Source organism: Sorex fumeus, unplaced genomic scaffold, assembly GCF_029834395.1.
Source record: "Sorex fumeus unplaced genomic scaffold, SorFum_2.1 ptg000063l, whole genome shotgun sequence".
Taxonomy (NCBI): Eukaryota; Metazoa; Chordata; class Mammalia; order Eulipotyphla; family Soricidae; genus Sorex; species Sorex fumeus.
The window spans coordinates 7,559,484-7,585,633 of NW_026606120.1; the positions used below are offsets into that span (position 1 = coordinate 7,559,484).

The following is a 26,150-nucleotide window of genomic DNA, read 5'->3' on the forward strand; positions in this document are numbered from 1 at the left end:
CTATTTTAAACCAAACACCTTTTCCAAAAGCCAAACCCTGTGCATTGGACAAGTTGTTTGACTCGAGGGACAGAGACTATTGCACACAGCGATCTGGTGTTCTGGAGAAGCTGGCGTCTTGAGAACTTGGGATAAAGGTGAAACCATCCCTTGTTTCTGAAAAAGGTCAACTAGGCCAGCTGGAGAAAGCAGCGGGCTGCTGAAAGACCACTTGGCCAGCTTGCCCAACTCGGGGCCAAGCCATTGTATAAGCTCCCTAGTATTGGAAGGAAAGGAAGAAAGAAAAAAAAAATCCAGACATGTTTTTAGCTTTGCTCAGAAGCCCAGAACATGCTCCAGGAATCTCCACTCCTCTCTGCAAATGGAAAATATGATCCATGAGAACAAACTTGAGTTTGAGTGTGTTCCTGGTTACCCAGTCTACGATTCCGGGAGGGGGAAGCAGAACTTCATGCTACCTTGGGGAGCTTACCAGAGTCCCCTCTGACCTTTTGAGCAGCTACACACTTTTGTGGTTACAAGACAGTCCAGCGGGACTAGGATGTGGCTCCATGATAGCGCACAGACTTCCCACGTGTGAGGCCCTGGGTTCATCCCTGGTCCCTGGGAGGCAGGAGACATGGGACATGCAAGGACAGGACAGAAGCCTCGAAACCAAAGCACACAATATGACTCGACTGACATCTGCTCTGAGCTACACTGGGTTTCTAGAAGAACCAAAGCAAATATAAAGGGAAACATGCTAATATAATTAGCAACCTGAGGCCAGCTGTGGCTAAGATGTTCTTTCCATCCTTACAGGAAGCTGTGGTCCCCCCTATCCAAAAGCTATCATAGAAAGTACACTGGAGGGCTGGGAAGCTGAGGCCTTCAGCACACCCAGTGCCTCCAGGTTGGGGCTGAAAAAAAAAAGCAAAAGAAAAAAGAAAGTGCACTGGAGTTCAGTACAGCCAAGAAATAAATAAGTGACTTACATTTCAAGTAAAAATGTTGCAGTTTATTCCTTTATTTCACCACCATGAATATGTATGAACTGAGATGGGGCAGGGGTAAGGTGAAGACAAGTGTCATACAGTTATTAGATCTTCAACATCGGATTCTCGTTACCGGGGAGATGGGCAACATCATGCAACATGGACAGGGCAGTACATTCCCGGGGATGGCACTCAGTACAGAACGGTCTGCACCGCTGAGTTCACACACGGACAATCTCGCACAAGATTTTCAAGAACAGCACAAGGAGGGGCTTTATTTCACCACTGGGATGCCACATGCCAACGGTCTCAAAGGCAGTCAGTAGAGGGATGAAGAAACCGGCGGATTGCACCAGAACAGATGTGCTTAAATTAACGGAGTGGCCGTCTGGGCGTCAGTCGCGATGACGGTCCCAGGGGGTGGGTGAGGGTGGGGCTGGGGGCGGGGTGGGGAATCACACTCGGGTGCGCACGGGCTGCTGGGCGGCCCCGGGGTACCGCAGAGAGCTCACCCTGCTGCGCCGCCGCTGGCCCAGCCTGCTGGCCCTCTGCCTCCTGGACTGCACTGCCCTCTGGCCGTCGCCCGCCCCGTTGGCGGCGGGCCGGGAGGGCACGTTCTGCAGGTACTGGAAGGCGCTCTGGCGGCCCACCTGCCGCTCCACGCAGTTGAAGGTGAGCGCCACGCCCACGTTGCTCTTCATGACTCTGGACGCGCCGTCCGAGGAGCCGTCGAAGCAGCGGCCGAGCGCGATCTCCTTGGCCGTGCGCGGGTCCTGGTCGGTGACGGTGTAGATGCCGTAGTTGTGGCCCAGGGGGTCCAGGGGCGCCAGCATGGTGTACTCGCTGGTGTCGTTGTTGACGGCCAGCGGGAGGTGGTTGACCAGGTACTCGTGCAGCATGGGGTTGACGCTGGCGCGGTGGCAGCTGCCCTGCGGGATGACCTTGACCAGGGTGCGGTCCACGCGGTCCTGGTCGTACAGCATCCCGCTGCACTTGAACTCCACGCAGGCCGAGGACACGTTGGGCTGCTCCCGGTCCCGCGTGCTGCGCACGTCGCGGATGCCGTAGAGTTTCCCCGCCGTGCGCCGGTGCGTGCCGCCCAGGTTGCGGGAGCGCACGTTCACCTCCTGCGGCCCCACGATCTTCACCTTGATGTAGCAGGCCCGGAACTCCATGGGCTTGGGCCACCAGGCCAGGTAGTCCTCCGTCCAGCTCATGGGGTCGTCCTCACTGAAGGGCACGGTGTTGTAGTCGTAGCGGTCCCCCTCGATCTGGTAGAAGCGGAAATGGGCCGCGCTGGGCGGAGCCTCCTCGCAGGCCCGAAGGTTCTCGAAGGCGTAGATGGGCCCGTTGCTCTCCTCTGCTGAGTTGGGCCTGGGCTTAGCCATGCTGATCTGGAAGGCTGTCTTCTTCACGCGCGGGTCCTCGTGGTCAGTCCGACGGTACTTGAGTTTGTTGAGGTAGGGCTGGGGGACCCCGATGGCGTTGGGGTTGAATTTGGGTGCAGATGCAACCGCTTCCAGCTCTTCCCCACCCAGGCTGGCCAGGACATAGGCAGAGTAGGCGTCCGGGGACCGGTCATCACAGAAGGCAGGCACGCAGGCCCCATTGGGGCCCGTTATGACACTGTCAAAGCGGCCCCAGGCCCGGGGGTTGGAGGAGAAGCCGGTCTGGGGCTCCAGGTTGATCACGGAGACTACCACCCCTTGGATCTGCTCACTCGGGAGGAACCGCTCACTGCGGTAAGCCCGCACCTTGATGAAGCACCTCCGGGCCTCAGGCACGTCCAGGTTGAAGAGCCGCCGCTCCCGGATCTCCATGTTGCCCACCAGGAAGGTCCTCTCTTCCCTCTTGCCCCGACGGTGGCTCTCAAACTTGAAGTCATCTTCCTCCTCCCACAGCCCCGTGTCCGGGTTGAGGGACCAGAGTTTCATGGTGGGCACATGCTCGGGCATCTTCACCTGGGCGGTGTCCAGGTGGACCTTCACCTTGCCCACATTCAGCGATTCCAAGGTGACCTCGTCGGTGAAGTCCACCGAGAACATACCATAGGTGCGCAGGGGCAAGGTGTCGCCTTCATCACTGATGAAATTCAGGTCGCTCTGGGCGGCGGTGGCTGTGGAAATATTCCGGGGGTCCAGGAAGGACACACTGGCCTTTACTTTGCCCGTGAAGGGCTCCCCGTTCTGCCTGTAGAAGCTATTGGAAGGGATCTCCAGCTCCGCCACGGGGTCCTCTCCGGGCACCTCTCCCAGGGGGATGAAGTTGGTCTCCATGCTCTCCAGGCTGACTGGCTCCTTCCGCCGGAGCACCTTGATCTCGTGGAACACAGCGCTCCCCTTTCTGTTGAAGGGCAGCACCTTGGTGGTGTTGACAAACTTCTGCAGCCTGTCCACGAAGGTGAGCACCAGCCTCTCCGTGTCCTGGGGGATCTGGAGGGTGAACGTGCCCTTGTAGCCAGTCATGCTCACGCGGCTGCCCCCCATGTACACGTGGCCGAAGCGCATGGGCTCCCCGTTGTCAGCGGCACTGACACGGCCCCGCACAATGCTCCGGGTCTCCGTGCATCGCTGGCAGCTGCACTCCACGGCCACCTTGGTGGGCAGCGTGTACCCATTGCACTGGATCTCTCGCTCCTGGGTTCTGGAGATGCCACAGCAGTTCTCCACAGCATCCCTGCACCTGATCCCGTTGTCCTGAGGCCCAGCGCAGGTCTTGACAGGGCATCGGCCCACGTCGTAGTAGAAGGAGTTGGTAGCGCTCTGGAAGCAATCGTGGGGCAGCCGGATCAGGTAGCTCTCAGGTGTAGGGTTGCAGGGGGCCTCATTGGGGCCTGTGGAGGGAATCGGGGTGGAGAATCAGCCTCAGTTCATGTCGCACAGAGCTGACAGCCTCATCCTACAGATGTGCCCCATGGTTTTCAGCATTCCTGCAGCTCTAGGAACCTAATTCTCACAGAGCTCCTTGGAGGGCTATGAAACAGCTATTACTAATCCTGTTGAATTCATTCATTGCACCACACCTGATTGTGCTCAGAGGTGACTCCCTGTTCTGTGCTCAGGGGTTATTTCTAGTCATGCTCAGGGATTAGGTGATGCTTGGGGCTGGATCCCAGGCCTCCACAAGCGAAGCATGAGCTCAGCTTGAAACATTGATTGAGCCTCTCTTCCAGTCTACTCCTATTTTTTTTCTTTTAAAATTCAGGATAAGGGGGCTGGAGCGATATCACAGCAGCTAGGGTGTTTGCCTTGCATGCAGCCAACCCGGGTTCGATTCCCAGCATCCCATATGGTCCCCTGAGCACCGCCAGGAGTAATTCCTGAGTGCAGAGCCAGGAGTAACCCCTGAGCATTGCCAGGTGTGACCCAAAAGGCAAATTAAATAAATAAATAAATAAAAGCCGTTTAAAAATAAATAAATAAATGAAATAAAATTCAGGGTGAGGCATGCATTATGCTGCCCGAGCCCATGTGCTGCTTGCACCCACATGGCTGAGCACATGTAGCGCCCGAGCACATGTGTTCCCCGCATCTCCCCTCTTGAGATGTGTACTTTCAAGCTTTTGTGTCTAATGCTGGGATGTGTGTAGGGGCTCTCTCCGCCCTTGAAGCCCGGGTTCTCCCTTGAGCACGATATTCTCCACTCTCTCTCCTACTGTCTCTCCCTTCTTCCCTTCAAAACCTCCAAATAAAAACTGTGTAATTTCAAAAATAAAAATACAGGATGAATGTTAACATTTTATTTATTTTTTTATTTATTGTCTTTTGGGTCACACCCAGCTCTGCTCCTGGTTGGGAGAACCACATGGGGTGGCGAGGATTGAACCCAGATCAGCTGGGTGCAAGGCAAGTGCCTTACCTGCTGTACCATCACTCCAGCGCCTAAGCCCATTTTCTGTGTAGGGAAACAATTGGCTGTTTAGACCACAAGGGAAATAGTTCTCCAAGAGGGAGTTTTACAAATTTGTGCAAGTTACCACCCAAATTGAGAGGGCTGCTGGTTTGTGGTTGGCAGTGCCATTGCTGTTCTGTTCCTGCAATGCCTGCCTGGCACTGTCTGTATCAAGACTTTTTTCTGTAGGCTGGAGCAATACCACAGTGTTTAAGGTGCTTGTCTTGTATGCAACTAACTCTGGTTCGAGTCCCAATAGCTCATATGGTTCCCTGAGCCCACCAGGAGTGATCCCTCAGCACAGAACCAGAAGTAATTCCTTTTTTTTTTTTCTTTTTATGTCACACCCGGTGATGCACAGGGGTTCCTCCTGGCTCTGTGCTCAGGAATTACCCCTGGCGGTGCTCAGGGGACCATATGGGATGCTGGAAATTGAACCTGGGTTGGCCGTGTGCAAGGCAAACGCCCCACCCGCTGTGCTATTGCTCCAGTCCCAGAACCAGAAGTAATTCCTGAGCATACCTGATGTGAACCCAAAAACAAAACAAAACAAAATTTTTTTTTGCATCCTGCTTTTTTTTTTTTTCCTGTTAGGAACCAGACATTCGCTTAAGTAGTAAATGGGCTTTAAAATGATCATAAAATGATCATAGCCAGGGCGTGCAGCTCAAGAGATCAAGCACTTGTCTTGGTGCAAGGCTAAACATGCGTCCCCTACCCACATTCAAAGCCCCACAATTGATGCGAGAAACACAAGTATCAGGAGCTACCTAGGGCACAGAGAGATAGTACAGTGATTAGAGTGCTTGCCTTGCACGTGACTTGACCCAGGTTAATTCCCGAGCCTCCCATATGGTCCCTGATTACAGAGCCAGGAGCAAGTTCTGAGCATCACTGAGTGTGCCCCCCCAAAAAAAGTCACCTCATATATCTTTAACATGGCTTTAACATACATGCAAATTTTTCTAAGAATGTAGCTACCAGACAAGAGAGAGAGACCAAAAGGCTGAGCACATGCTTTGCACATGTTAGTCCTGAGTTTAATCCCAGCGCTAACTGGTCCCCAAGTACCTCTAGGAGTGACACCTGAGCACTAACCCAGGAATAGCCCCTAAGCACCATTGAGTGTGGCCCCCAAGCAAACACAAAGAATGGAACTACCATATAATTCCCATGGAAGTAGGGCTGGAAAGAATACAGTGGGTATAGCACTCCCCTTGCATGTGCCCACAGGTTTGATGCCTGCCACTGCATACAGTCCCCCAAGCACTACCAGGAATGAGCCCTGAGTCCTGCTGGGTGTGGCCCAGTGACCCAAAATAAACAAATCCATCCATCAATCTCATAGAAATCAAGTTAAAGCTGTACTTTCAATTGCAACAACTAAGTGAAATGATATATCACCAAAAAACGATAAATCACTTTGGGGGAAAGAAAAAAAATCCCATGCCTTCAGCAGTGCCCTGAGGAACATGAGTGAGCAAACCTGAGCCCTGTGATTTGTCAGCCCATAACACTGTCCCTTGCAGGTGTCAGTCCCTCTGGCTACTCTCATATCCTTAGATCAAATTTCCTACTCAAACAAGCACTCTTTTGTATAAAAGTTTGCTTTCTCTGGCCAGGATGACCTGGGATGAATTCCTGGCACCTCAAAAAAAAAAAAAATTCCATTCATGGTTAGGGTCATGGGAATGTATGTTGGGGAATCACATTTAGTTGAGTTCCTATCCATCAGTCTAACTTCAAACAGTGAAAGTATTTGAAGTATGAGAGTATGACAAGCAGGGTGCTGAGGGCGGGCCCCCCGCCGAGGGCTCTGGGCAGCAGTCTAGCCTCCAGTACTTGTGTCTTGTCTGTGCCGGGGCTGTTGCTCAACTTTCTTGGCCTCTCTAGAACATGCCAGAGTCCTTCCAACAAGATTGCTCTTCCTCTTTGTTTGGTTTTGTTTAGGCCAATTACTAAGATCTACTTCTTCCCACTCCCTTTTCAAAGACAATGAGAGATCTTGGCCATAAATCTGTCCCCTTTCGCCTTGGAACCTTCTCTCTCTCTCTCTCTCTCTCTCTCTCTCTCTCTCTCTCTCTCTCCCTCCCTCCCTCCATTTTTTTTTTTTACATTTATGGGGGCCACCTTCCACCAGGGTCACACCCAGTCGGGGTGGGAGGCATGAGATGAGATGCTGGAGATTTGGCTCTCTTGGGAATCACACGTGTTAAGCATGTACCTTGCCGCTCGCGTGAGCTCCTTGACCCCACAGTCCACTTCTTGGAGCCAGCTCTGACCAGCTCACTCTTTCCCATACAGCACCCTCAGTTTTCCACTGTGGAAACATTCTTTTTCTTTTCCTCTTTGTTGTTTTTGTTTTTGTACCTATCCAGCAGTGCCCAGGGCTTACTCCTAGTTTTGTGCCGATGGAGGCTCAGGTCTTGCATGCAAGGCAAGCTCCTACTCCACTGGATGCTCTCCAGCCCCTGGAGCCCACAGTGCTCCTTCTGTCTTCACTGGCCTCTCAGACAGGAAAGGCCAATACCACTGAGTAGAGCCCCAAGCACCCAAACCCTCAGTGAAAGGTGAGAATGACTACCAGCCCCAACAAGAGGATGTTCTCAGTCACCCAAGGTCATACCCCTACACAGGGTGGGTCTCTCCCTACCCCCGGGATTTTCAGCCATTGACACCTGAGGCCAGCACCACTCTGCAACCTGAGGCCGAAAATTGCTGATCGAGGGAAATCGCGGGGTTTATATTTCAGTTTTTTTAATTTTATTTGGTTCGGGGGCCACATCTGGAGGTGCTAAGGGCATATTCCTGGCACAGGGCTTGGGACCCTACAGTGCTGGGGATTAAATCTGGGGTTCCCAAAGGACTGGAGAAATAGTACAGCAGGTAATAGTAACAGCTTTGCATGCAGAAAACCTGGATTTGATCCCCAGCACCTCATAGGGTCCTCTGTATTCAAGAGTGATCCTTGTTATAGTACAGTGGGTAGGGTGTTTGTCTTGCACGTGGCTGACCAGGGTTCGATCCCCAGCATCCCATATGGTCCCCCAAGCACCGCCAGGAGTAATTCCTGAGTGAAGAGCCAGGACTATCCCCTGAGCATTGCTAGGTGTTACCCTCCCCCGCCCAAAAAAAAGAATGATCCTTCAGCACAGAGCCAGGAGTAAATCCTGAATACAACCAAGTAAGGTAAGGTAAAGGTAAAGGCCCTCCCGTTGATCGTCGATTTGCTCGAGCGGGCCCAGTAACGTCTCCATTGGAGACTTTGTTGTTACTGTGTCTGGCATATCGAATACTCTCGGTAGCTTGCCGGGCTCTCCGAGAGGGGCGGAGGAATTGAACTCGGGTCGGCCATGTTGGCCGCATGCAAGGCAAACGCCCTACCCGCTGTGCTATGACCCCCAAACAAATAAATAAATCTGGGGCTCCCACATGTGAAGCCTGTGCTTAGCCTTTGGCATCTCCAGGGCCCCTTGATTTTCTACAGTTTTCTACCTTTACCTTCTTGTTTGGCCATTACATTTTATCACGTGCTGGAGCAGAAGCCCTGGAAGGTTGAGATTCGGGTCTGTGCCAGCTTTGAATCCCAAGGGGCAGAATAGGGCATAGCACAGGGATTAGAATGATAGTACAGTGGAGAGGGAGCTTTTCTTGCACATGGCCGACCTGGGTTCGATCCCTGGAATCCCATATGGTCCCCTGCACACCACCAGCAGAGAGCCAGGAATAGACCCTGAACACTGTCAGGGGTAGCAAAAAAAAAGTCTACCATTATGCCCAGTGATGCCAAGTGTCCTGAGGCAGACATGGACCCCCAAGACCCAGACAGACTCACCTATGATGCTCAGCTGGACAACCTTGGACTTCACAGCCCCAGCGTCACTCTGGGCTTTGCAAAAGTACTCGCCAGCCTGGTCCCGTCGCAGGTTCCTCAGCACCAGCTTGCTCTCATGCTTGTACAGGGACACGTCCAGCTGTGTGCCATTATGGTACCTGCAAGGGACAGAGAGGTATAGCCAGAGAGGGCAGAGAGGGCAGAAATAGCCAGGACAGTGCCAAGAGCAAGGAAGCTGGGTGAGTTGGTGGCAGCCTGTCAGATGCCCTCATCACCTCTGTCTCAGCACATCCAAGACTACTGGCAGTCCTGGGAGTTGGAGGTTTGATTATGAGTCTCGGTCCCACCCTCAAATGGCTTGGGATGGGAGCAAATCAAACTAAAACATCCAAATGGGAGCTGAACAGACACTTCCTTGAGATGACATAAAGATGGTGCACAGAAGCCGGAGACATGGCAGAGCAGGGAAGGCACTTGCCTGGCATCCAGCTGATCTGGGTTCAATCCCTGGCACTGCATATATTCCCCCAAGCCCACCAGGAGTGATCCCTGAGAACTGAGCCAGGAGTAAGCCCTGAGCACAGCTGGGTGTGGCCAAAAAAAACAAAAAGACAACCAACAGGCATATAAAAAGATGTCACTAATGTTCATCACTCATTATCAGGAAAATGCAGGTCAAAGTGACAATAATGGCCTATGTTAAAAAGAATGGGAGGGCCTTTTTCCACTCTGGAAAAGCCTGGTTCTCTCTTGAACAGCTATGAACAGGTATATGAACAGGTATCTCTCTCTCTCTCTCTCTCTCTCTCTCTCTCTCTCTCTCTCTCACACACACACACACACACACACACACACACACACACACACTTTCTCCCCTCAAATTTCCCTAAATTTATTTAATATCTTTATTTATTTTTGGCTTTTTGGGTCACACCCAGTGATGCTCAGGGGTTCCTCTTGGCTGTGCTCTCAGGAATCATTCCTGCTGGTTCTCAGGGGACCATATGGGAAGCCGGGGATCAAACCTGGATTGTCCATGTGCAAGGCAAATGCCCTACCCACTCCAGCCCGCATCTCTCTATTTCCTTCTTTAAAAATAAAAGCGGTTTTGCTTCAATGATAATAAATAAATAAATAAATGAAGGAAAAGAATGGGGTCTGGAGTGATACTATAGCAGGTAGGACACTTGCTTCGTATTCAGCCAACCTGGATTTGATCCACTGATATCCCGTATGGTTCCCTGAGCAAGCCAGGACTGATCCCTGAGCCACAAATCAGCCCTGAGCTCTACTGGGTGTGGCCCAGAAAGAAAAAGAAACAAAGGCCCAGTTAAAACAGGCCCAGGGGCTGGAGCGATAGCACAGTGGGTAGGGCATTTGCCTTGCACGTGGACTTGTTCGATTCCTAGCATCTCATATGGTCCCCCAGGCACCGCCAGGAGTAATTCCTGAGTGCATGAGCCAGGAGTGACCCCTGTGCTTCACCGTGTGTAACCCAAAAAGAAAAAAAGAAAAAAACAGGCCCAGCCTTGTATGTCACCAACAGGTCAGTGAACTGGGTTGCAGAGGAGAGGAGGGACGAGGCAGGGCTGCTGCAACGATAGTGCGGGGTCACTGACAGTCCAGCAGAGTGGGTGGGGAGGGAACTTTGCAGCATGATTCAATAATATGGAAAATTGCAATCTACATCGCCTCAATAAAATTGTTTACAGAACAAAGTGTGAGCAGAAGGCTTGAGATGTAGCTCAAAAGACTAGAGTATAAGTACCGCGTGCAGGAATCCTGGATTACATCTCTGCATGGTCCCCCAAGAAGCATGCGAGTAGGAGCCGGATCCATATTAGAGCGGGTAGAGTGCTTGCCTTTCATGCCACTAACTTGGGTTCAATCCTCAGCCCCACAGATGGTCCCCCAAACCCACCAGGACTGATCCCTGAACACAGAGCCAAGAGTAAGCCCTGAGTACCACCAGGTGCGCCTCAAAAATTAGAGGGGGTGAGGGGTGCACACCACAGGGATTGCCCAAGCACCTCTGGACGTGACCCACAAAAGAAAAATAAAGGGTCGGAGAGACAACACAGTGGATAGAGCATTTGACTTGCACACGGCCAACCTGGGTTCAATCACTGGCATCCCATGTGGTTCCCCCAAGCACCGCCGGGAGTAATGCCTGAGTGCAGAGCCAGGAGTAACCCCTGAGCATCGCTGGATTGCTGGGTGTGGCTCAAAAAGGAAAAAGGAAAGAAAAAGAAAAACAGACATGAAATGGTTTGAAGATCTCTGACTTCACCAATTGCTGGGAGAACATACAATTGCTAGAAAATGTCTGTACAGGTAAAAGTTTCAAAACATTGGGGACTCTGGCCTGGTTTGTGTTTGCTGGAAGCCACAGGCCTGAAGAAACTTGTTCTAATGTATAAGTCCTGGAGTCAGAGCTGCTGTGTGCGGTTGGTACCTCATGGCGGCCTCGTTCCAGACCTCGAGCCGGAAATTTCTGCTTTCTGAGCAGGAAGAATACTCACCAGAGGGCTGGAGCGATAGCACAGCGGGTAGGGCGTTTGCCTTGCACGTGGCCAACCTGGGTTCAACTCCCAGCTTCCCCTATGGTCCCCTGAGTACCGCCAGGAGTCATTCCTGAGTGCAGAGCCAGGAGGCCAGCAGTAACCCCTGTGCTTTACCAGGTGTGACCAAAAAGCAAAAAAAAGAATACTCACCAGAAATACTTGTCTGGGCTGGGCTTTCCCGTGGCTGAACAGCACAGAGCAACACTCTGCCCTGCTCGCCGTGCTTTTGTCTCGGGGTTCATCACAATGTATGGGGTCTCTGGGAAAGAAGATGAGAAAGGAAGTGTGTGCTTTTGCTGCTGAGAGATTCTCCAGAGCTCTGCTGCCTCGGGTTCTTCAAGTTCTTAAGAAGATGTGTCAGAGGGGCCGGAGCGATAGCACAGCCGATAGGGCATTTGCCTTGCATGCGGCTGACCTGGGTTCGATCCTTGGCATCCCATATGGTCCCCCGAGCATGACCAGGAGTAACTCCTGAGTGCGGAGCCAGGAGTAAACCCTGAGCATCGCTGGGTGTGACCCAAAAAGGAAAAAAAGGAAAAAAAGGAAAAAAAAAAAAGATGTGTTGGAGGTTGGAGTATTAGTACAGCAGGGAGGGCATTTGCCTTGCACGTGACTGGCCAGAATTTCATCCCTGGCACCCCACAGAGTTCCCCCAGGCCTGCCAGGAGACCGAGAGATAGCACAGTGGGCAGGGAGCTTGCTTTGCATGCAGTTGACCTGGGATCCATCTTTGGAACACTATATGGTCTGAGTAATTCCTAAGTATGGCTGGGTGTGCCTCCCTACCCCCCCAAAAAGTCATACATTAAAATTGCATGAGCTCATCAGAAAGAGAGAGTGAGAGAGAGAGAGAGAGAGAGAGAGAGAGAGAGAGGGCTTGAGGGAGTGAGGAATCACCCTCAGTTTGGAACTTCCTCTCCTTAGCTTCTCAAGCAATGGAAGATCAAATGGGCCTTGTTCTAATAAGTTCCAAGCATTGAAACTGGGGCTGAGCTGGCTGTTTTGAACACTGCAGTATTCCAGTACTGCCTCCAGCAGTTCAAAAGCGAACACAGGCTTCTCCAAAATGGAAATAAGGATGCAAAGAAACAGAGAGACGAGAGATTCACGTTCAAGGAAGAACATGGGCTTGAAGGTTGGCTTCCGCACTATTTTTTTTTTTAATGTTCCCCGGTGGCCTCCCACCTCTAAACCTCAGACTGTATTGCAGCTCACTATTTTAACTACTTTTATTTTACCTAAGGTGACCAGAGGGTGAGGGAGATAGCTCCAAGATCGCATGCCTTGCATGGAAGGGCGGGGGGGGGGGGGGGGGGTGGCTGAGTTCAATCCCCAGAATCACCTGGTCTCCTAAGCACCACCAGAAATGACCAACTTTTCTTCTCCCCCTACACATCGCTCTGAGCCAAAAACAAGCAAGAAGAAGATAAGGTGGCAAGGCACTCCTGCATTTGAGAGAGCAAGCTGTGTATCAATGGCTGGGGGAAAAAAAACTGAGGAGCGGAGTATAGAGCAGGTTCAAAGGCCCTGAGGCAGGCATGTGTTTGAGAAACCCATGAAAGCCATGGGGAGAGTGACTCAGAAGGGCAGAGAGGGAATAATGAGAGAGGACAGTAAGGACATCCTGGTGAGAGGGAGAGAGCACTACAAGTCCTGGTCAAGTCTAAAAGTTTAACTCCAGGTAAGCTATAAAGTCAGTTTTTAGCCCTGAAATCTCATTACATGCAAGTCCAGCCTTCTGGCCCAACCTACCCTGGAGAACATAGTACCTGCCCTCATGAACTCAGCACTGACGGTAGCTGCCTTCCTGTCAGTCCTGGGCATCGTGAGCATGATGGGGACAAACTTGGTTTTTGTGATCTTCAAGGTGCTCATGCCATCAGGGCACAGGCCTGGCACACGGAACTGCCCACTGCTGTCCGTCTGGGTCAGTGGCTTCACTGTCTTGCTGAGCAGGTGAACCGTGGCCCCTGAAGCTGGGGCTCCCCCAGGCAGGGAAACAGCCCCATGCAGTGTGAAGTCCTGGCACATGCAAGCATCACAGTTGGCATTTGGCTGTCCCATGGGGCAGCGCAGGTCGCAGGCTGTGAAAGGGAAGAACATCGGGAGGGCATGGATGGATTCCAGAACTCCCAGCCACATCCCAGCCCCAAACTTGCTGATACTCCCTTCCTCCTTGTTAACTTTCTAATCAGCCTCCATGACCAGTGCCCACTCATCCATCAAGATTTCACCCTAGGGGGCTGGAGCGATAGCACAACGGGTAGGGCATTTGCCTTGCACGCGGCCGACCTGGGTTTGATTCCCAGCATCCCATATGGTCCCCTGAGCATCACCAGGAGTAATTCCTGAGTGCATGAGCCAGGAGTAACCCCTGTGAATCGCCGAGTGTGACCCAAAAAGAAAAAAAAATTCACCCAGAAGAACCAGGGACAAGTGCTCAAAGAGCTGGAGTGCCAGCGGGAGTCCCAGATTTAATCCTGACAGCACAGGGTCACCTCGGCACAGCTGAGAGCAATTCCCAATCACCAAGTCAGGAGTGGCCCCAAGTACTATCAGGTATGGCCCCATAACCAAAATGAGAAAGAGTGATTTAACTGAGAATACTGCCTCTAGGAAGCTTTTCTTGATTTGCAGAAATAATTAACACTCTTCTGTGCTCCCACCTGATCCTGCACCTGCTTAATTGATACCTGGTGAATGGGACCAGGGATGTGGCTCAGTGCTAGAGCCTTTCCTTGAATGACCCTGGGTTTGAGCCCTCACACTACCAAAAAAAAAAAAAAAAGACCAAACCAAACAAAAAACCATGCACAGGGACCGGAGCGATAGCACATTGGGTAGAACATTTGCCTTGCATGCAGCCGACCTAGGTTCGATTCCCAGCATCCCATATGGTCCCCCAAGCACCACCAGGAGTAATTCCTGAGCATCGCGGGGTGTGACCCAAAAAGCAAAAAAAAAAAAAAAAGGAAAGGAAGGGGGCTGGAGCAAAAGCACAGCGGGTAGGGTGTTTGCCTTGCATGCAGCCAACATGGCCGATACAGGTTCGATTCCCAGCGTCCCATGTGGTCCCCCAAGCACCGCCAGGAGTGATTCCTGAGTGCATGAGCCAGGAGTAACCCCTGAGCAATGCCGGGTGTGACCCAAAAAGCAAAAAAAAAAAAAAAAAAGGAAAGGAAGTCAAAAGTTTGGGCCATACTGAATACCCACTTATTTCAGATGCATTCATATCTATAACAAATTTGGTTTTCTCCCCCCTCCCAGCTCCATTCAGACATGGACAGAGGGGAAGTGTGCATCAAATATCCTCTCCAGAGAAGGTGCAGGCATGATGTTTTCCATCAACGACACCACGGGAGACATCCATGCCATTCAGAGGCTCGACTGGGAGGAGAGGGCCCGATACACACTAAGGGCTCAAGCCCTAGACAGGCGAACAGACTGGCCTATGGGTGTGACCCAAAAAAGAAAAAAAAATGCACAAACTTTAGTGAACCTGCGACTGACTCAGCCTGACCTCCTGACCTGTCCTAGGCCATGTCACCCTCAGTCCCACACCCAGTGCTGGAAGTAAGGGGCTTACCTGCACAGTCGTGACCCACGCAGAGCCGGCCTTCTTCCGTGGCCTCGCGGCACAGCGACACCGTCTCAGACAGGCAGGTGCGTGTTCGGGTCTGCACCCCAGTGTGGCCGCAGGAAGCGGAGCACTTGCTCCACGGAGACCAGGCGCTCCAGATGCGCTCCGCATCTCGGCGCAGGGACCCTGGAAGCAGATGTCTGAGTTCCCTTGTGGGGGACTATCAGGAAATGACCCCTGAGACTGTCCCCACACAAGGCCTCTGCTTCCCCACAGACATCACTGATCACACGTTGGCTACGACCCTTTTCTGTTTCCTTTATTTGATCTGTATCTGGCAATGCTCAGGGCTGACTCCTGGCTCTGTGCTCAGGGCTGAATCCTAGCTCTGTGCTTACGGATTTACTCCTGGCGAGGCTCAGTGAACCATGTGTGATGCTGGAGATAGAACCGTGGTCAGTCATGTGCAAGGCAAGTGCCTTGCCCACTGTCCTATCTCTCCAGTCCAAGATCATTTTTCCATAAGAAGAGAATCAAGAGTTTGGGAAAAGCAGGCTCTCTAATTTGCTCAGACACACCAAATGGGCCAGGGGTACTTGAGACAGATTTGCTGACTGAGCCATGGAACGTGGCTCCATTGTTGGGATGCGGGGAAGCCCCTGTCCCTCAGACTGGGGACGTCCCACAAAAGGACTGTTCCTGAAGTCAGGGTCTGGGGCTCGGTGGCCCCTCAGGCCTCCTTGCATCCATCCTTCCTCCTCACATGGGTACAAGAATTGGGAACTCTTGGGGCCAGAGAGATAGAACAGGAAGTAAGACACTTGCCTTGCACATGGCCAACCTTGGTTTGAATCCTTGGCACCATATATGGTCCCCTGAGCAGTACCAGGAGTGATCTCTGAGCACAGATATGGCCCAAAAACAAAATAAAAAAGAAAAGGAGGGCTGGAAAGATAGCACAGCGGTTAGGGCGTTTGCCTTGCATGTGGCCGACCCTGGTTCGATTCCCAGCATCCCATATGGTCCCCTGAGCACCGACAGGGGTAATTCCTGAGTGCAGAGCCAGGAGTAACCCCTGTGCATCGCCGAGTGTGACCCAAAAAAGCAAAAAAAAAAAAAAAAGAAAGAAAGAAAGAAAGAAAGAAAGAGGCTGGAGCAATAGCATAGTGGGTAGGCTGTTTGCCTTGCACGCAGTCGACTGGGTTCAATTCCCAGCATCCCATATGGTCCCTTGAATACCACAAGGGGTAATTCCTAAGTGCATGAGCCAGGCCAGGAATAACTTCTGTGCATCGTCAGGTGTGACCCCCAAAAGCACTGTAGCACTGTCACTGCACTGTCCTCCTGTTGTTCATCAGTTTGCTCAAGCGGGCCCAGTAATGTCTCCATTGTGAAACTTCTTGTTACTGTGTTTGGCATATCAGATATGTCATGGGTAGCTTGCCAGGCTTTGCTGTGCAGGTGAGATACTCTCAGTAGCTTGCCGGGCTCTCCGAGAGCGGCAGAGGAATCAAGCCCAGGTCGGCCAGGTCGGCCAGGTAGGCCACGTGCAAGGCAAACTCCCTACCTGCTGTGCTATCATCCCAAAAGCAAAGAGAGAGAGAGAGAGAGAGAGAGAGAGAGAGAGAGAGAGAGAGAGAGAAAGAAAGAAAGAGAGAGGAAGGAAGGAAGGAAGGAAGGAAGGAAGGAAGGAAGGAAGGAAGGGAGGAAGGAAGGGAGGGAGGTAGGGAAGGAAAGAAAGAGAGAAAGAGAAAGAGAAGAGAGAAAGAGAGAAAGAGAAAGAGAGAAAGAGAAAGAGAGAAAGAGGGAAGGAAGGAGAGATAAGAAGCGAGGAGGGGAGGGCAGGAAATGAAGGGAGCACTGGATGGAGAACCCCATCTGGTTCCTCCATGCGGGGAAGGTGACGCGAGACTCACCTGGCGGGCACAGGAAGCGCACAGTGTAGTTGGAGCAGTTCTGGCCAGGCCGCTGCTCCCTGTTAAGGCACCAGAAGCCCTCCCGGGGGCTGCTGTGGACCACCTGGCCGGTGCTGCTCGCGGGGGTCCAGTCGGTGGTCCGCGCCTCCAGCCACAGGGGCTGGGCACACACGCGGTCCTCGTAGTAGAACTGAATTGCGTCCAGCCGCTCAAAATCACCTTTCCCCCCTGGGTGGTCGATGTTGAACCAGGTGGTCCACTCGCCAGGACCTGAGAGTCGGGAACAGATGGAGAGGAGCTGCAGGCACGTCCCCGCCCACCACCCACCACCAACCCCCTGCCTCCAGCCCATCACCTCATCTGCCCTGCCGGCTGCCCCACCTGCAGGGACGCTCCCGGCAGCTGGCTGAGAATCCAAGCTTGCTCTTTTTCCCATGCCTAGTTTGGATGGTGCCAGGACTAAGCCCAGGGTTCACACGTGCAAGGCAGGTGCTCCAGCACTGAGCCGCGTCCTGGGCCACAATCCCTGCCCAGGCGGCCTAGTTAGAGAACGTGGGCACTGTCCTCCCTGAGGGCTCAGCCTCCAACTTTCCCCTCCGCCCTCCTGGACTGCTCGGAGGAGCCCTCTCTGTGGAGCTGGGGTCCCCGCTCCTAGGGAGCTGGTCCCTGTTCTTGTTTCATCATCCTCACCTTCCCCCTTAACACCACCCTTGGCCTGTGCTCACCACCCCCACCTGGTCCCTGGACTAGGTTAGGTGGCTCAGATCAAATGCCCAGCCCAAGGGAGCAGAGACAAAGCCAAAAGGCTCCGTGAAGGGGGTTTCCACCGACGCTCCAGAACCTTCTTAGCTAACTCAGGTACGACCTTCCTCTGCTTTGGCCCCAACTCACTCTCCAGGGGTTCCACTGGCTGTGCAAAGTTGCTGGGTGTCCTCCTGCCGGGGCGGACTCTTCTCACAGATTGGCTGAGCGTTGGCTGCCTCCCTGGGGGTCAGAAGAAGGGGTGGGGATGGTTAGTTCCTGGGGCACAGTGGAGGTCTGCTACCTGCCCACAGTACACATGTCAGTGGCGTGGGGCACAGGCTCACGGCCCCACCCTGTCTCCTGCTGGGAGACAGGCAAATTCACAGACACTGCAACCCTCGAAGACTGCCAGGGCTGGACAGAGACTTGGAACAGGATGCAGCTCAGCAGCAGAGCTGATGCTGGCCTGTGTGATGACCTGGGTTCGATCAGGGGGTAGAGGCGGGCTGGTCAGGGGGTAGTCCAGGGATAAGGCATTCGCCTTGTATGCAGCCCGCCCAGGTTTGATCCCTGGCACTGCATATGGTTCCCTGAGCACAGCCAGGAGTGATCCCTGAGCACAGAACCAGGAGTAAGCCCTGATCACTGCTGGGTATGCCCCCCACCAAAAAAAAAAAAAATTGTTTTTAAAAGCTTAATTAAGCGCTGGAGGGATAATGTAGTAGGTAAGGCAATTTGCTTGCATGCAGCTGACCTTGGTTTGATCCCAGGAACCCCATATGGTTCCCCAAGCACCACTGGGATCCATCTTTGAGCTCAGAGCCAGAGTGAGCCCTGAGCACCTCCAAGTGTGCTCCCGTTACACTCCCCACCCCCCACCCCACCCCAACCCCACCCCCAGCACCAAAAAAAAAAAAAGACTGAATTAATAATTACTTTCTCTGAAAATACTGTAAGCATAAGACAGGTCCTGGCCTGGGGCTGGAGGGAGAGACAGCACACTTGCCTTGCACACCATCAACTCCTGGCATTCTTAAGCACCGCCAGGAGCAACTCCTGACCACAGAGCAAGAAGGAACCCTTGGGCATTTTGGTGTGACTCCAAAACAGAACAACAATAACAAAAAAAAAAAAAACACAGGTCCTGACCCATAGTGCGTATCCAGTGAGTGGCTGTGCTAACACTTTTGTTTGGGGGGCCACAAATATTTGGAGGTGGAGAACCTGATGGTGCGACCCCAGTTCCTCCTCCTAAAATAAGAATGAGAATTGCCTGTCCCCAAAGCCGTGGGATCAAACATGGGCCGGTAGAGCACAGAGAGTGATGCCTGGTGCTCACTGACTGTATGGGGGGCCAGTGGGTGGTCACTTCCCGCCATGGGCCCAGCTGGGCTCTGGGAGCAAACGAAGCCTCACCTATGGCACCCCCTGGCCTGACTAATAAGGGATCCTCCATTTTCTGGCCCTGGCTGGTGGGGAGGAGTACAGGGAGGACTTTAGGTGATGAGAAGAGTTCAGTCCTGGCCCCCAGGAGGCCGGCTAGAGGCTCCCGACTTAAGAGAAAGGAGAGCCAAGGCCTGTTCTGAAAGAAATTAACTCTCACGCGAGGCTCCACATCAGAGTCCCCTGTGTGGCTTCCTCAGGGTGGCCGGGGCTCTTCCATCAGACTAATCTCGTTTCCCTTCAGACAGCTGAGGATGAGCATCTTCACAAACAGCAGCTGCCAGGTGCAAAGAGCAAGGAGAAAGCAGCACGCAGAGGGTGACACTGTGGCTGCCTCCGTTCCCACGTCTCTGCTCCCCAAGTCAGCACCGGCCAGAGGATAGAGCGATAGGACAGCAGGTAGACTGTCTGTCTTGCACACGGCAGACGCAGATTCGACCACCAGCATCCCCTATGGTCCCCCGAGCCTGGCGGGAGTGATGCTTATGTGCAGGTGTGCAGAACCAGGAGTAAGATCTGAGCACCGCCAGGTGTGAGCCCCTCCCCCCCCACCAAAAAAATAATAAAGCAAACAAACGGGGCTTGGTGGGGTTTGAAGAGAAGCTCGGCTGGCAGAACAGAGCACATTCTGCACACTGGAGGTCTGGGTCTGACCCTCGTCCCCCCAAGCCCCAGCAGGAGCAGGAACATGAAGCTGAGAGTAGACCCTGAGCATCGCAGGATGAGACTCAAAATAAGAGAAGAGAAAAAAAAAAAAGAAGCAGAGGGTGGAGGAGGGAAACGGAGGTGGGAGAAGAAAAGAGAGGAGGAGTGAAGAGCATTGGAGGGCAGAGGAAGGAAGAGAAGAGGAGGGGAGGAGGAGAGGGGGTGGGAGAAATTTTATGGTTTTATGATTTTTTTTTTTAGGCTTTTTGGGTCCCACCTGGCGATGCTCAGGGGTTACTCCTGGCTCTGCACTCAGGAATTACCCCTAGCAGTGCTCAGGGGACCATATGAGACGCTAAGATTCGAACCCAGGTTGGCCAGGTGCAAGGCAAACGCCCTATCCGCTGTGCTGTTGTGCCAGCCCCTATGTTTTTTTCTTTTTTTTTTTTTTTAATTTTTTTGTTGTGTTATTTCTTTTGGGGCCATACCTGGCAGTGCTCGGGGCTCTGCGCTCAGGTATCACTCTTATGGGGCTTGGAGGATCCTATAGGATGCTTGGGATTGAACCAGGTCAGCTGCAAGCAAAGAGCCCTCCTCTTTCTACTCTTTCTTTCCCGGAGTGTGTGGCCAGAACCCTGCGTGGAGAGTGGGTGGAAGAGAGGACAGGGCAGGGCTGGCGGCTCAGGCCCTTCCGTGCTGCAGGGTCGGGCAGGCAGTTGCTCTCTGCCTGGCCCTGTCACCAGTGGACATGGGCACCAAAAAGGACCTGCTGTCTGTGAAATTTGACTCAGGTCTCAGCGAAACTGAGCATTAGGCCAGAATTTTCATGAAGCTGAAAACCAGACCAAACTCCAAACTCAACTGCTGAGATTTCCTTTTGCTTTGGCTGCTGAGAAGCTCACCACTGAATTTAGCACTCAGGGTCTCCTCTGCTTCCTTGCTCCAGCCCTGCAAATAAGTGCTCATCCATCTCCCCATTTAAAAGATTCTGTTCCGGACCAGAGCTATAGCAAAGTGGGTAGGATGTTTGCCTTGCACGCAGCTGATCTGGGTTCAATCCCCGGCATCCCATATGGTCCTCCAAGCACCGCCAGTAGTAACTCCTGAGTACAGCCAGGGGTAACCCCTGAGCATCACTGGCTGTGACCCCCCCCCAAAAATCAATCAATCAATAAATAAAAGATTCTGTTCCACCAGTTTTAATATTGAGAAAAATCGGGGCAGGAGTGACAGTACAGTGATAGCAAGGTAGCAAGGGTACTTGCCTTGCACGTGGTTGACCTGGGTTTGATCCCTGATACCCCATATGGTTTCTCACACACTGTCTGGAGTAATTTCTGAGTACAGAACCAGGAGTAGCCCCTGAGCACCCCTCAGGTGTGGCCCAAAAACCAAAACAAATATTAAAAAAAACCAACAAATAAAAATAAATAAATAAATAAATAAAAACCTCTTGAGAACAATCTCAAATCCATTGTGCAGACATGCAGATTATAATTTAGGGACACAGTCCTGAAGCCAGCCTCAGATCTTCAGGCTAGTGTACGATTTAAGGAGACACATTACTAGTTCCCAGGCCAGACATGACTTCCCTGGGCCCGGTGGGGGGCTGGAAGAAAGCAGATACTTAGCCTGTACCCAATACAGCCGTGACCTCCAGGATGAGGACGAAGGACACCCAGGAGGCACTAGGCACCGCCATCTCTTTCCACGAGGAGCGGGACCGGAGCTGGTGAGGTGCTTCTCACAGTGATCTTGTCCCTGAAATGTCCCTGCGTGATTTCTTCGTCCCAGAGATCTGTAAGGAAATGAAGCTTGTCAGGTTCTATGTTTCTGTGTCATGTCTATGGCAAAAGTCAGGCAAAATCATCCCTGCCATCGTCCTCCACCTGGACAGCTTCAGGATGGGGCGGGGATGGGGGTGAGGGTGAGGGCATAAGACTTGGAAATTAGGGGCTGGAGCAATAGTACAGCGGGTAGGGCGTTTGCCTTGCACACAACTGACCCAGGTTCAATTTCCAGCATCCCATATGGTCCCCTGAGCACCGCCAAGGGTAACTCCTGAGTATAGAGCCAGGAGTAACCCCTCTGCATCGCCGGGTGTGACCCAAAAAGCAAAATAAATAAATAAATAAATAAATAAATAAATAAGACTTAGAATTAGTGAACTTGGATCCAAAGCATGATTCCAGGTGCTGGTCCCCACAGTCCGATGGGGCGTCGGGAAGGAGGGGGATGCACTCTGGTCAGTGCAGAGGGGCTGACTCACTCACCCATCACTCATGTTTGCTGCTCTATGGTGGTGCTCTAACACCTCTCAATCCCAGCTCCATCTGAGGCCTGACCCCCGGCCCCACCGCAGGACCCTCCCAGAAAGCTGGGGGAGGCCGCGGCTGCCCCCACACTCCCATCAGCAGCGCGTTTAGCTGTGCACAGGCTATGCCAGAACACACTTCTGGCCTCTTTACTCAGCCTGGCTGAGAGTTCCAAGGCCAGGACCCTGAGGGGGACCAGCGGGGATATCCTGGGCGCGGCCGGGGCTCCCTAGTAATTGCAGATTGTGGCTTAGGGGCGGTAGGAGCTGAGACAGATGATCTGCGGCTGGAACCTCACACCCTGCCCTGGGCTTTGCTCTGCCCAGAAGCTCTGGACAAGCCAAGTCTGGTCGGTTCCTAAAGATTCATACTTGACTCCCTGCTCTTGCCAAATTTGGGGTGTTGTAGGAAAGAGGAGAGTCTTCCTTTCAAGGGGGGAAATCCAAAAGCACCTGGCGGTCCTGGGGACAAGCCTCCCCCAACACACCACTGGTCTCAGCAAAGTAACAGAAGTCCAGGGATGGGAAGGTCCCCCCGGGTCTGCTCTTGCCCGTCTTCCCCAAACTCTGGGCTCCTCACAGGTGGCTGAGTACCACAGGGCCACACGGCATTGACTCTGCGACATCCCCTGTCCCCACCCCCCCCAACACCCAAGTCTGCCTGGAGCACCTTATGGAAAAGCCACTTCCCATCTGGCAGCCCGGGGAGTCTCCTCGCACTGGCTCTGCCGTATGAGCTCCTGGGACCAAGCAGCTGGCTGACCACTGGGAAGGAGCCCAGAGGTACGTAGACACCCCCTGCCCACCCCCAGGCACCATCTGTGGGCCTGGACCCCGGACAGCCAAGGGAAAAGGCCAGAGAGACGCTCCCAGCCCTGAGGGGCGTCTGTCTTCCCTGTGGGAAAGGGGTGGGGTGCCGGTGGGGGACGCTCACCGGGGTCCTGAGCGGGGCTCCGCGGCTGGGGGTCCAGTCCTGGTTGCACCGTGTCTGGCTGTGGGGCCTTATATAGCCCAGCTGGTGGCTCAGCCCATGGCAGCGAGCCACGGGAAGCTGCCGAAACCAGATCTGAGTGAGCGGGAGGAAGCCCAGCCTCCGACACCACCCCCCATTCCCCCCCCCTTCCCCGCCGCCTCCCCCCTGCAACTACATCCCCTGCAGCGTGCAGAGGCTGGGATTGCACTTCCAGATCCTTCGGGACAGATGCTGGAGAGCTGGTGAGGGTCCAGGTGGCCGCCAACAGGCCTCAGGCCAAGGCGGGAGACGGGCAGCGCTGGCTGCGTGGGAGCTGCAGGGAGAGGCAAGGGGAAAGCCACCTCTGGGCAGCACTTTACGGCTCTGGGGTTACTGTGCTCTGCCTGTAGACGCCGTGTCTCAGCGGACACTGCAAACTCTCAGCCAGGGTGGTGACTGGTCTGAGCTGATGAGGGACTGTGGGGGACCAGAGGTCTCTGTCTCTCCCTTCTATCTGCCCACCTGTCTGCTCCCACTGTCCCTCAGTGCCTGCCTCGGACCTTTTGGACTCCCACCGGTCACTGCATGTGCTTGGATGAGCTTGTGGGGTGTGGACACCTCAGCCGTCTAGGGGGGAAGCTGCGGCACCTCTCACAGGCAGCTATGGGTGAGTGGGCACCCGGCTTGGGAGAACAAGGCAACTCCAGGCTCTGGCTCAGTCGGTCTGAGTGGAGGCCTGAGACTTTGCATTTCCAAGAAGCTAACTGCAGGCACAGCCCACTCAGGACAGAGGTAGGTGATGGGGGTGTCCTGGGGCTGCCCTGCCGCCAGGGGGCGCACTTTCAGCCTGACTGGGCTTCTTGTTGCTGGTCTGGGCCTGTGGATGGAGGCCCTAGCTGGGCCCTTACACCAGCGCTAACTCACACTGCACACAGCCTCAGGGAGGGCCACCTCGGGGTAGGCAGCCTTCAGGAAAGAAGTAAACCCTGGAACTCGGAGGAAAGATGTTCTCATGGAAATGACTCATGGAACTGAAGTAGAACAGCTCTCCTCGTGAGAGCCATCTGTGCCTGAGTGTGTCCCTGTGTGTGTCAGGGTGTGTGTATATGTGTGTGTGTGTGTTGAGGCATATGTGTGTGTGCATAAGTGTGTGTTGTCTTGATGTGTGTGTTGGGTGTATATATTGTATACATGGGTGTGTGTGTACTGTGGTGTGTGTGTGTTGGATGTGTGCATTACAGTGTATGCGTGTCCATGTGTTTGTTGGTTGTGTGCACACGTGTGTGTGCATGTGTGTTGGAGTATATTGTGTGTACATGCTTGTGTCCTGAAGTGTATATGGTTACGTGTGTGTTGGAGTGTCTGTGCATGTGTGTATAGGGGTATATTTGGGTGCCTGTGTTGAGCTGTATGTGTGTGTTGGAGTGTTATGTGTGCATACAAGCTGAAGTGTGTGCCTGTGTACTGGAGTGTGTGCATATTTGGTGGAGTGCATGTGTGCATATGGATTGGAGTGTGTGCATGTGTGGTGCAATGTATGTGTGTGCATGCAGGTTGGAATGTGTGCATGTGTATGTTGTAATGTATATGTGTGTGTGTGTGTGTGTGCATGTGTGTTAGAATTTCTTTGTTGGGTGTGTTTGTGCATGTGCGTGTGCATGTGTTGAAGTGTGTGTGTGCACACCTGTGTGTCTGTGGAAGCAGAGAACTCTGTTCTCTTGGCATCCCCCTGGACAAGAGCTACTGGAGGAGCTCAGGGGGACAGGAAGGCTGTGGAGCGGCAGTGACCCTGAGCTGGCTGCCTTCTCAGCCTGCTGCACTCCAGGCCTCCAGGACTCTCGCCCATAAGCCTGTCACTGGCCCAGGTCTGGTCCAGTTGGTTCTCAGAGCCAAGTCATGAGGGAGCTTCACTCACAGCTTTGAAGGCAGAGCCTGAGCTGACTGAAGCTCAGATCTGCTAGCCTCAGGAGGGACAGACAGACAGAGGCAGGCAGATTAAAGAACAGCCTCGTCCTGGTTCTATTGCTGAGTCTCCCGTGGGATCTTGGACAGGCAAGCACTCCAGGAACCCAGGGCTTCAAGAGGTAAAGGCTGCAATGTTATAGGACATAGCCCTAAGAGTGAGGCCAGAGAAGTCGTGTGACTCCTGGGGCTAAGTAAGGAGAATGGGCAGAGAAGGGTCCAGTGGGGGTGAACCAGAGGGTCAGAGGTCATGACCCCCATGGCCTGCACTCTGTGAAGCACAGAGTGTGTAGGAAGTTCCCTGTCTTCTCTCTTCTCTTTCTGCAGGATGCCTGTGGAGCAAGGTTTGGCTGAGTGGGGCATGTTAGGCCATGACCCCTACCTGGGCCTCCTTGCTTGGTCCATGCTCACATCAATGGCCCCACTTCCGAGTCTTGAGTGGTTGCTGGTTAGTGTCTGGTCATGACAGGGACAGGGCTGAGGAACTGTGAGCTGGAACCCCTGGGTTCTGATTCCGTCCCATCTTTCTTGTCTCTTTGCCTCATTTCCTCCTCCTCTTCCACAACAAAATCCTCTCCAGGACCTGGAGATGGTCTGTGGCAAAAGCACCTGCCTTGCAAGTGTGAGGCCACGAGATGACTGGTGTGACTACACATGTCAAGTGGTATCCTGTGACCCTACAGTGTCAATGTCCTTCCAGCCGCCCACAGCCAGGTGCATGCAAGCACCCCAACTAGGGGGTCATATAACAACAGAGGAAAGGGAAAGGAGGGGGAGAAGGGGGGGGCGAAGAAAGATAAAATAGGAAGGAAGGAAGGAAGGAAGGAAGGAAGGAAGGAAGGAAGAAGAAAAGAAAGGAAGGAAACCAGAGAGATAGCAGAGTAGGCAGGGTGCTTGCTCTGAACTCAGCCAACCCTGGTTCCATCCCCAACACCACATGTGGTCCTCAAGCCCCGCCAGCAGAGAGCCAAGAGTAAACCAGGAGCATCACAAGGAGTGATCCCTGAGCACAGAGTAATCCCTTAGCACAGAGGTAGGAGTAATCCCTGAACATAGCTTGGATGTGGTCCAAAAAAAAGGAGAAGAGAAGAACCCTTCCTTCTCTGTCTGTCTTCTCTCTAAACTCTGGAGTCCATGGTGATCTAAGCATCCCCCTTTTACTAAAATACAGTTCCTCATCCAGTATTCTATATTCCACAGATAAGTGAGCTCATCCTGTCTTTGTCTTTCTCCTCTGGCTTACTTCACTCAACAGGAGATCTTCCAGTTCCAACCATATTGCAGCAAATTGCATGATTTCATCATCCCTTGCAGCTGCATAGTATTCCAC

General features: G+C 53.1%; 1 protein-coding gene across 1 annotated transcript; it reads right to left on the reverse strand.

Annotated features, from left to right (window-relative positions):
* Positions 1 to 1,429: 1,429 nt before the first annotated feature.
* CILP (cartilage intermediate layer protein) lies at positions 1,430 to 21,294 on the reverse strand. Its single transcript, XM_056128057.1, has 8 exons — positions 21,231 to 21,294; positions 17,652 to 17,744; positions 16,761 to 17,030; positions 14,851 to 15,030; positions 13,034 to 13,348; positions 11,415 to 11,523; positions 8,701 to 8,858; positions 1,430 to 3,807 (listed from the first exon to the last, which is right to left on the reverse strand). Exons 1-8 carry the CDS (start codon positions 21,292 to 21,294, stop codon positions 1,430 to 1,432), a joined length of 3,567 nt encoding a protein of 1,188 aa, XP_055984032.1.
* Between the last annotated feature and the right edge of the window lie 4,856 nt (positions 21,295 to 26,150).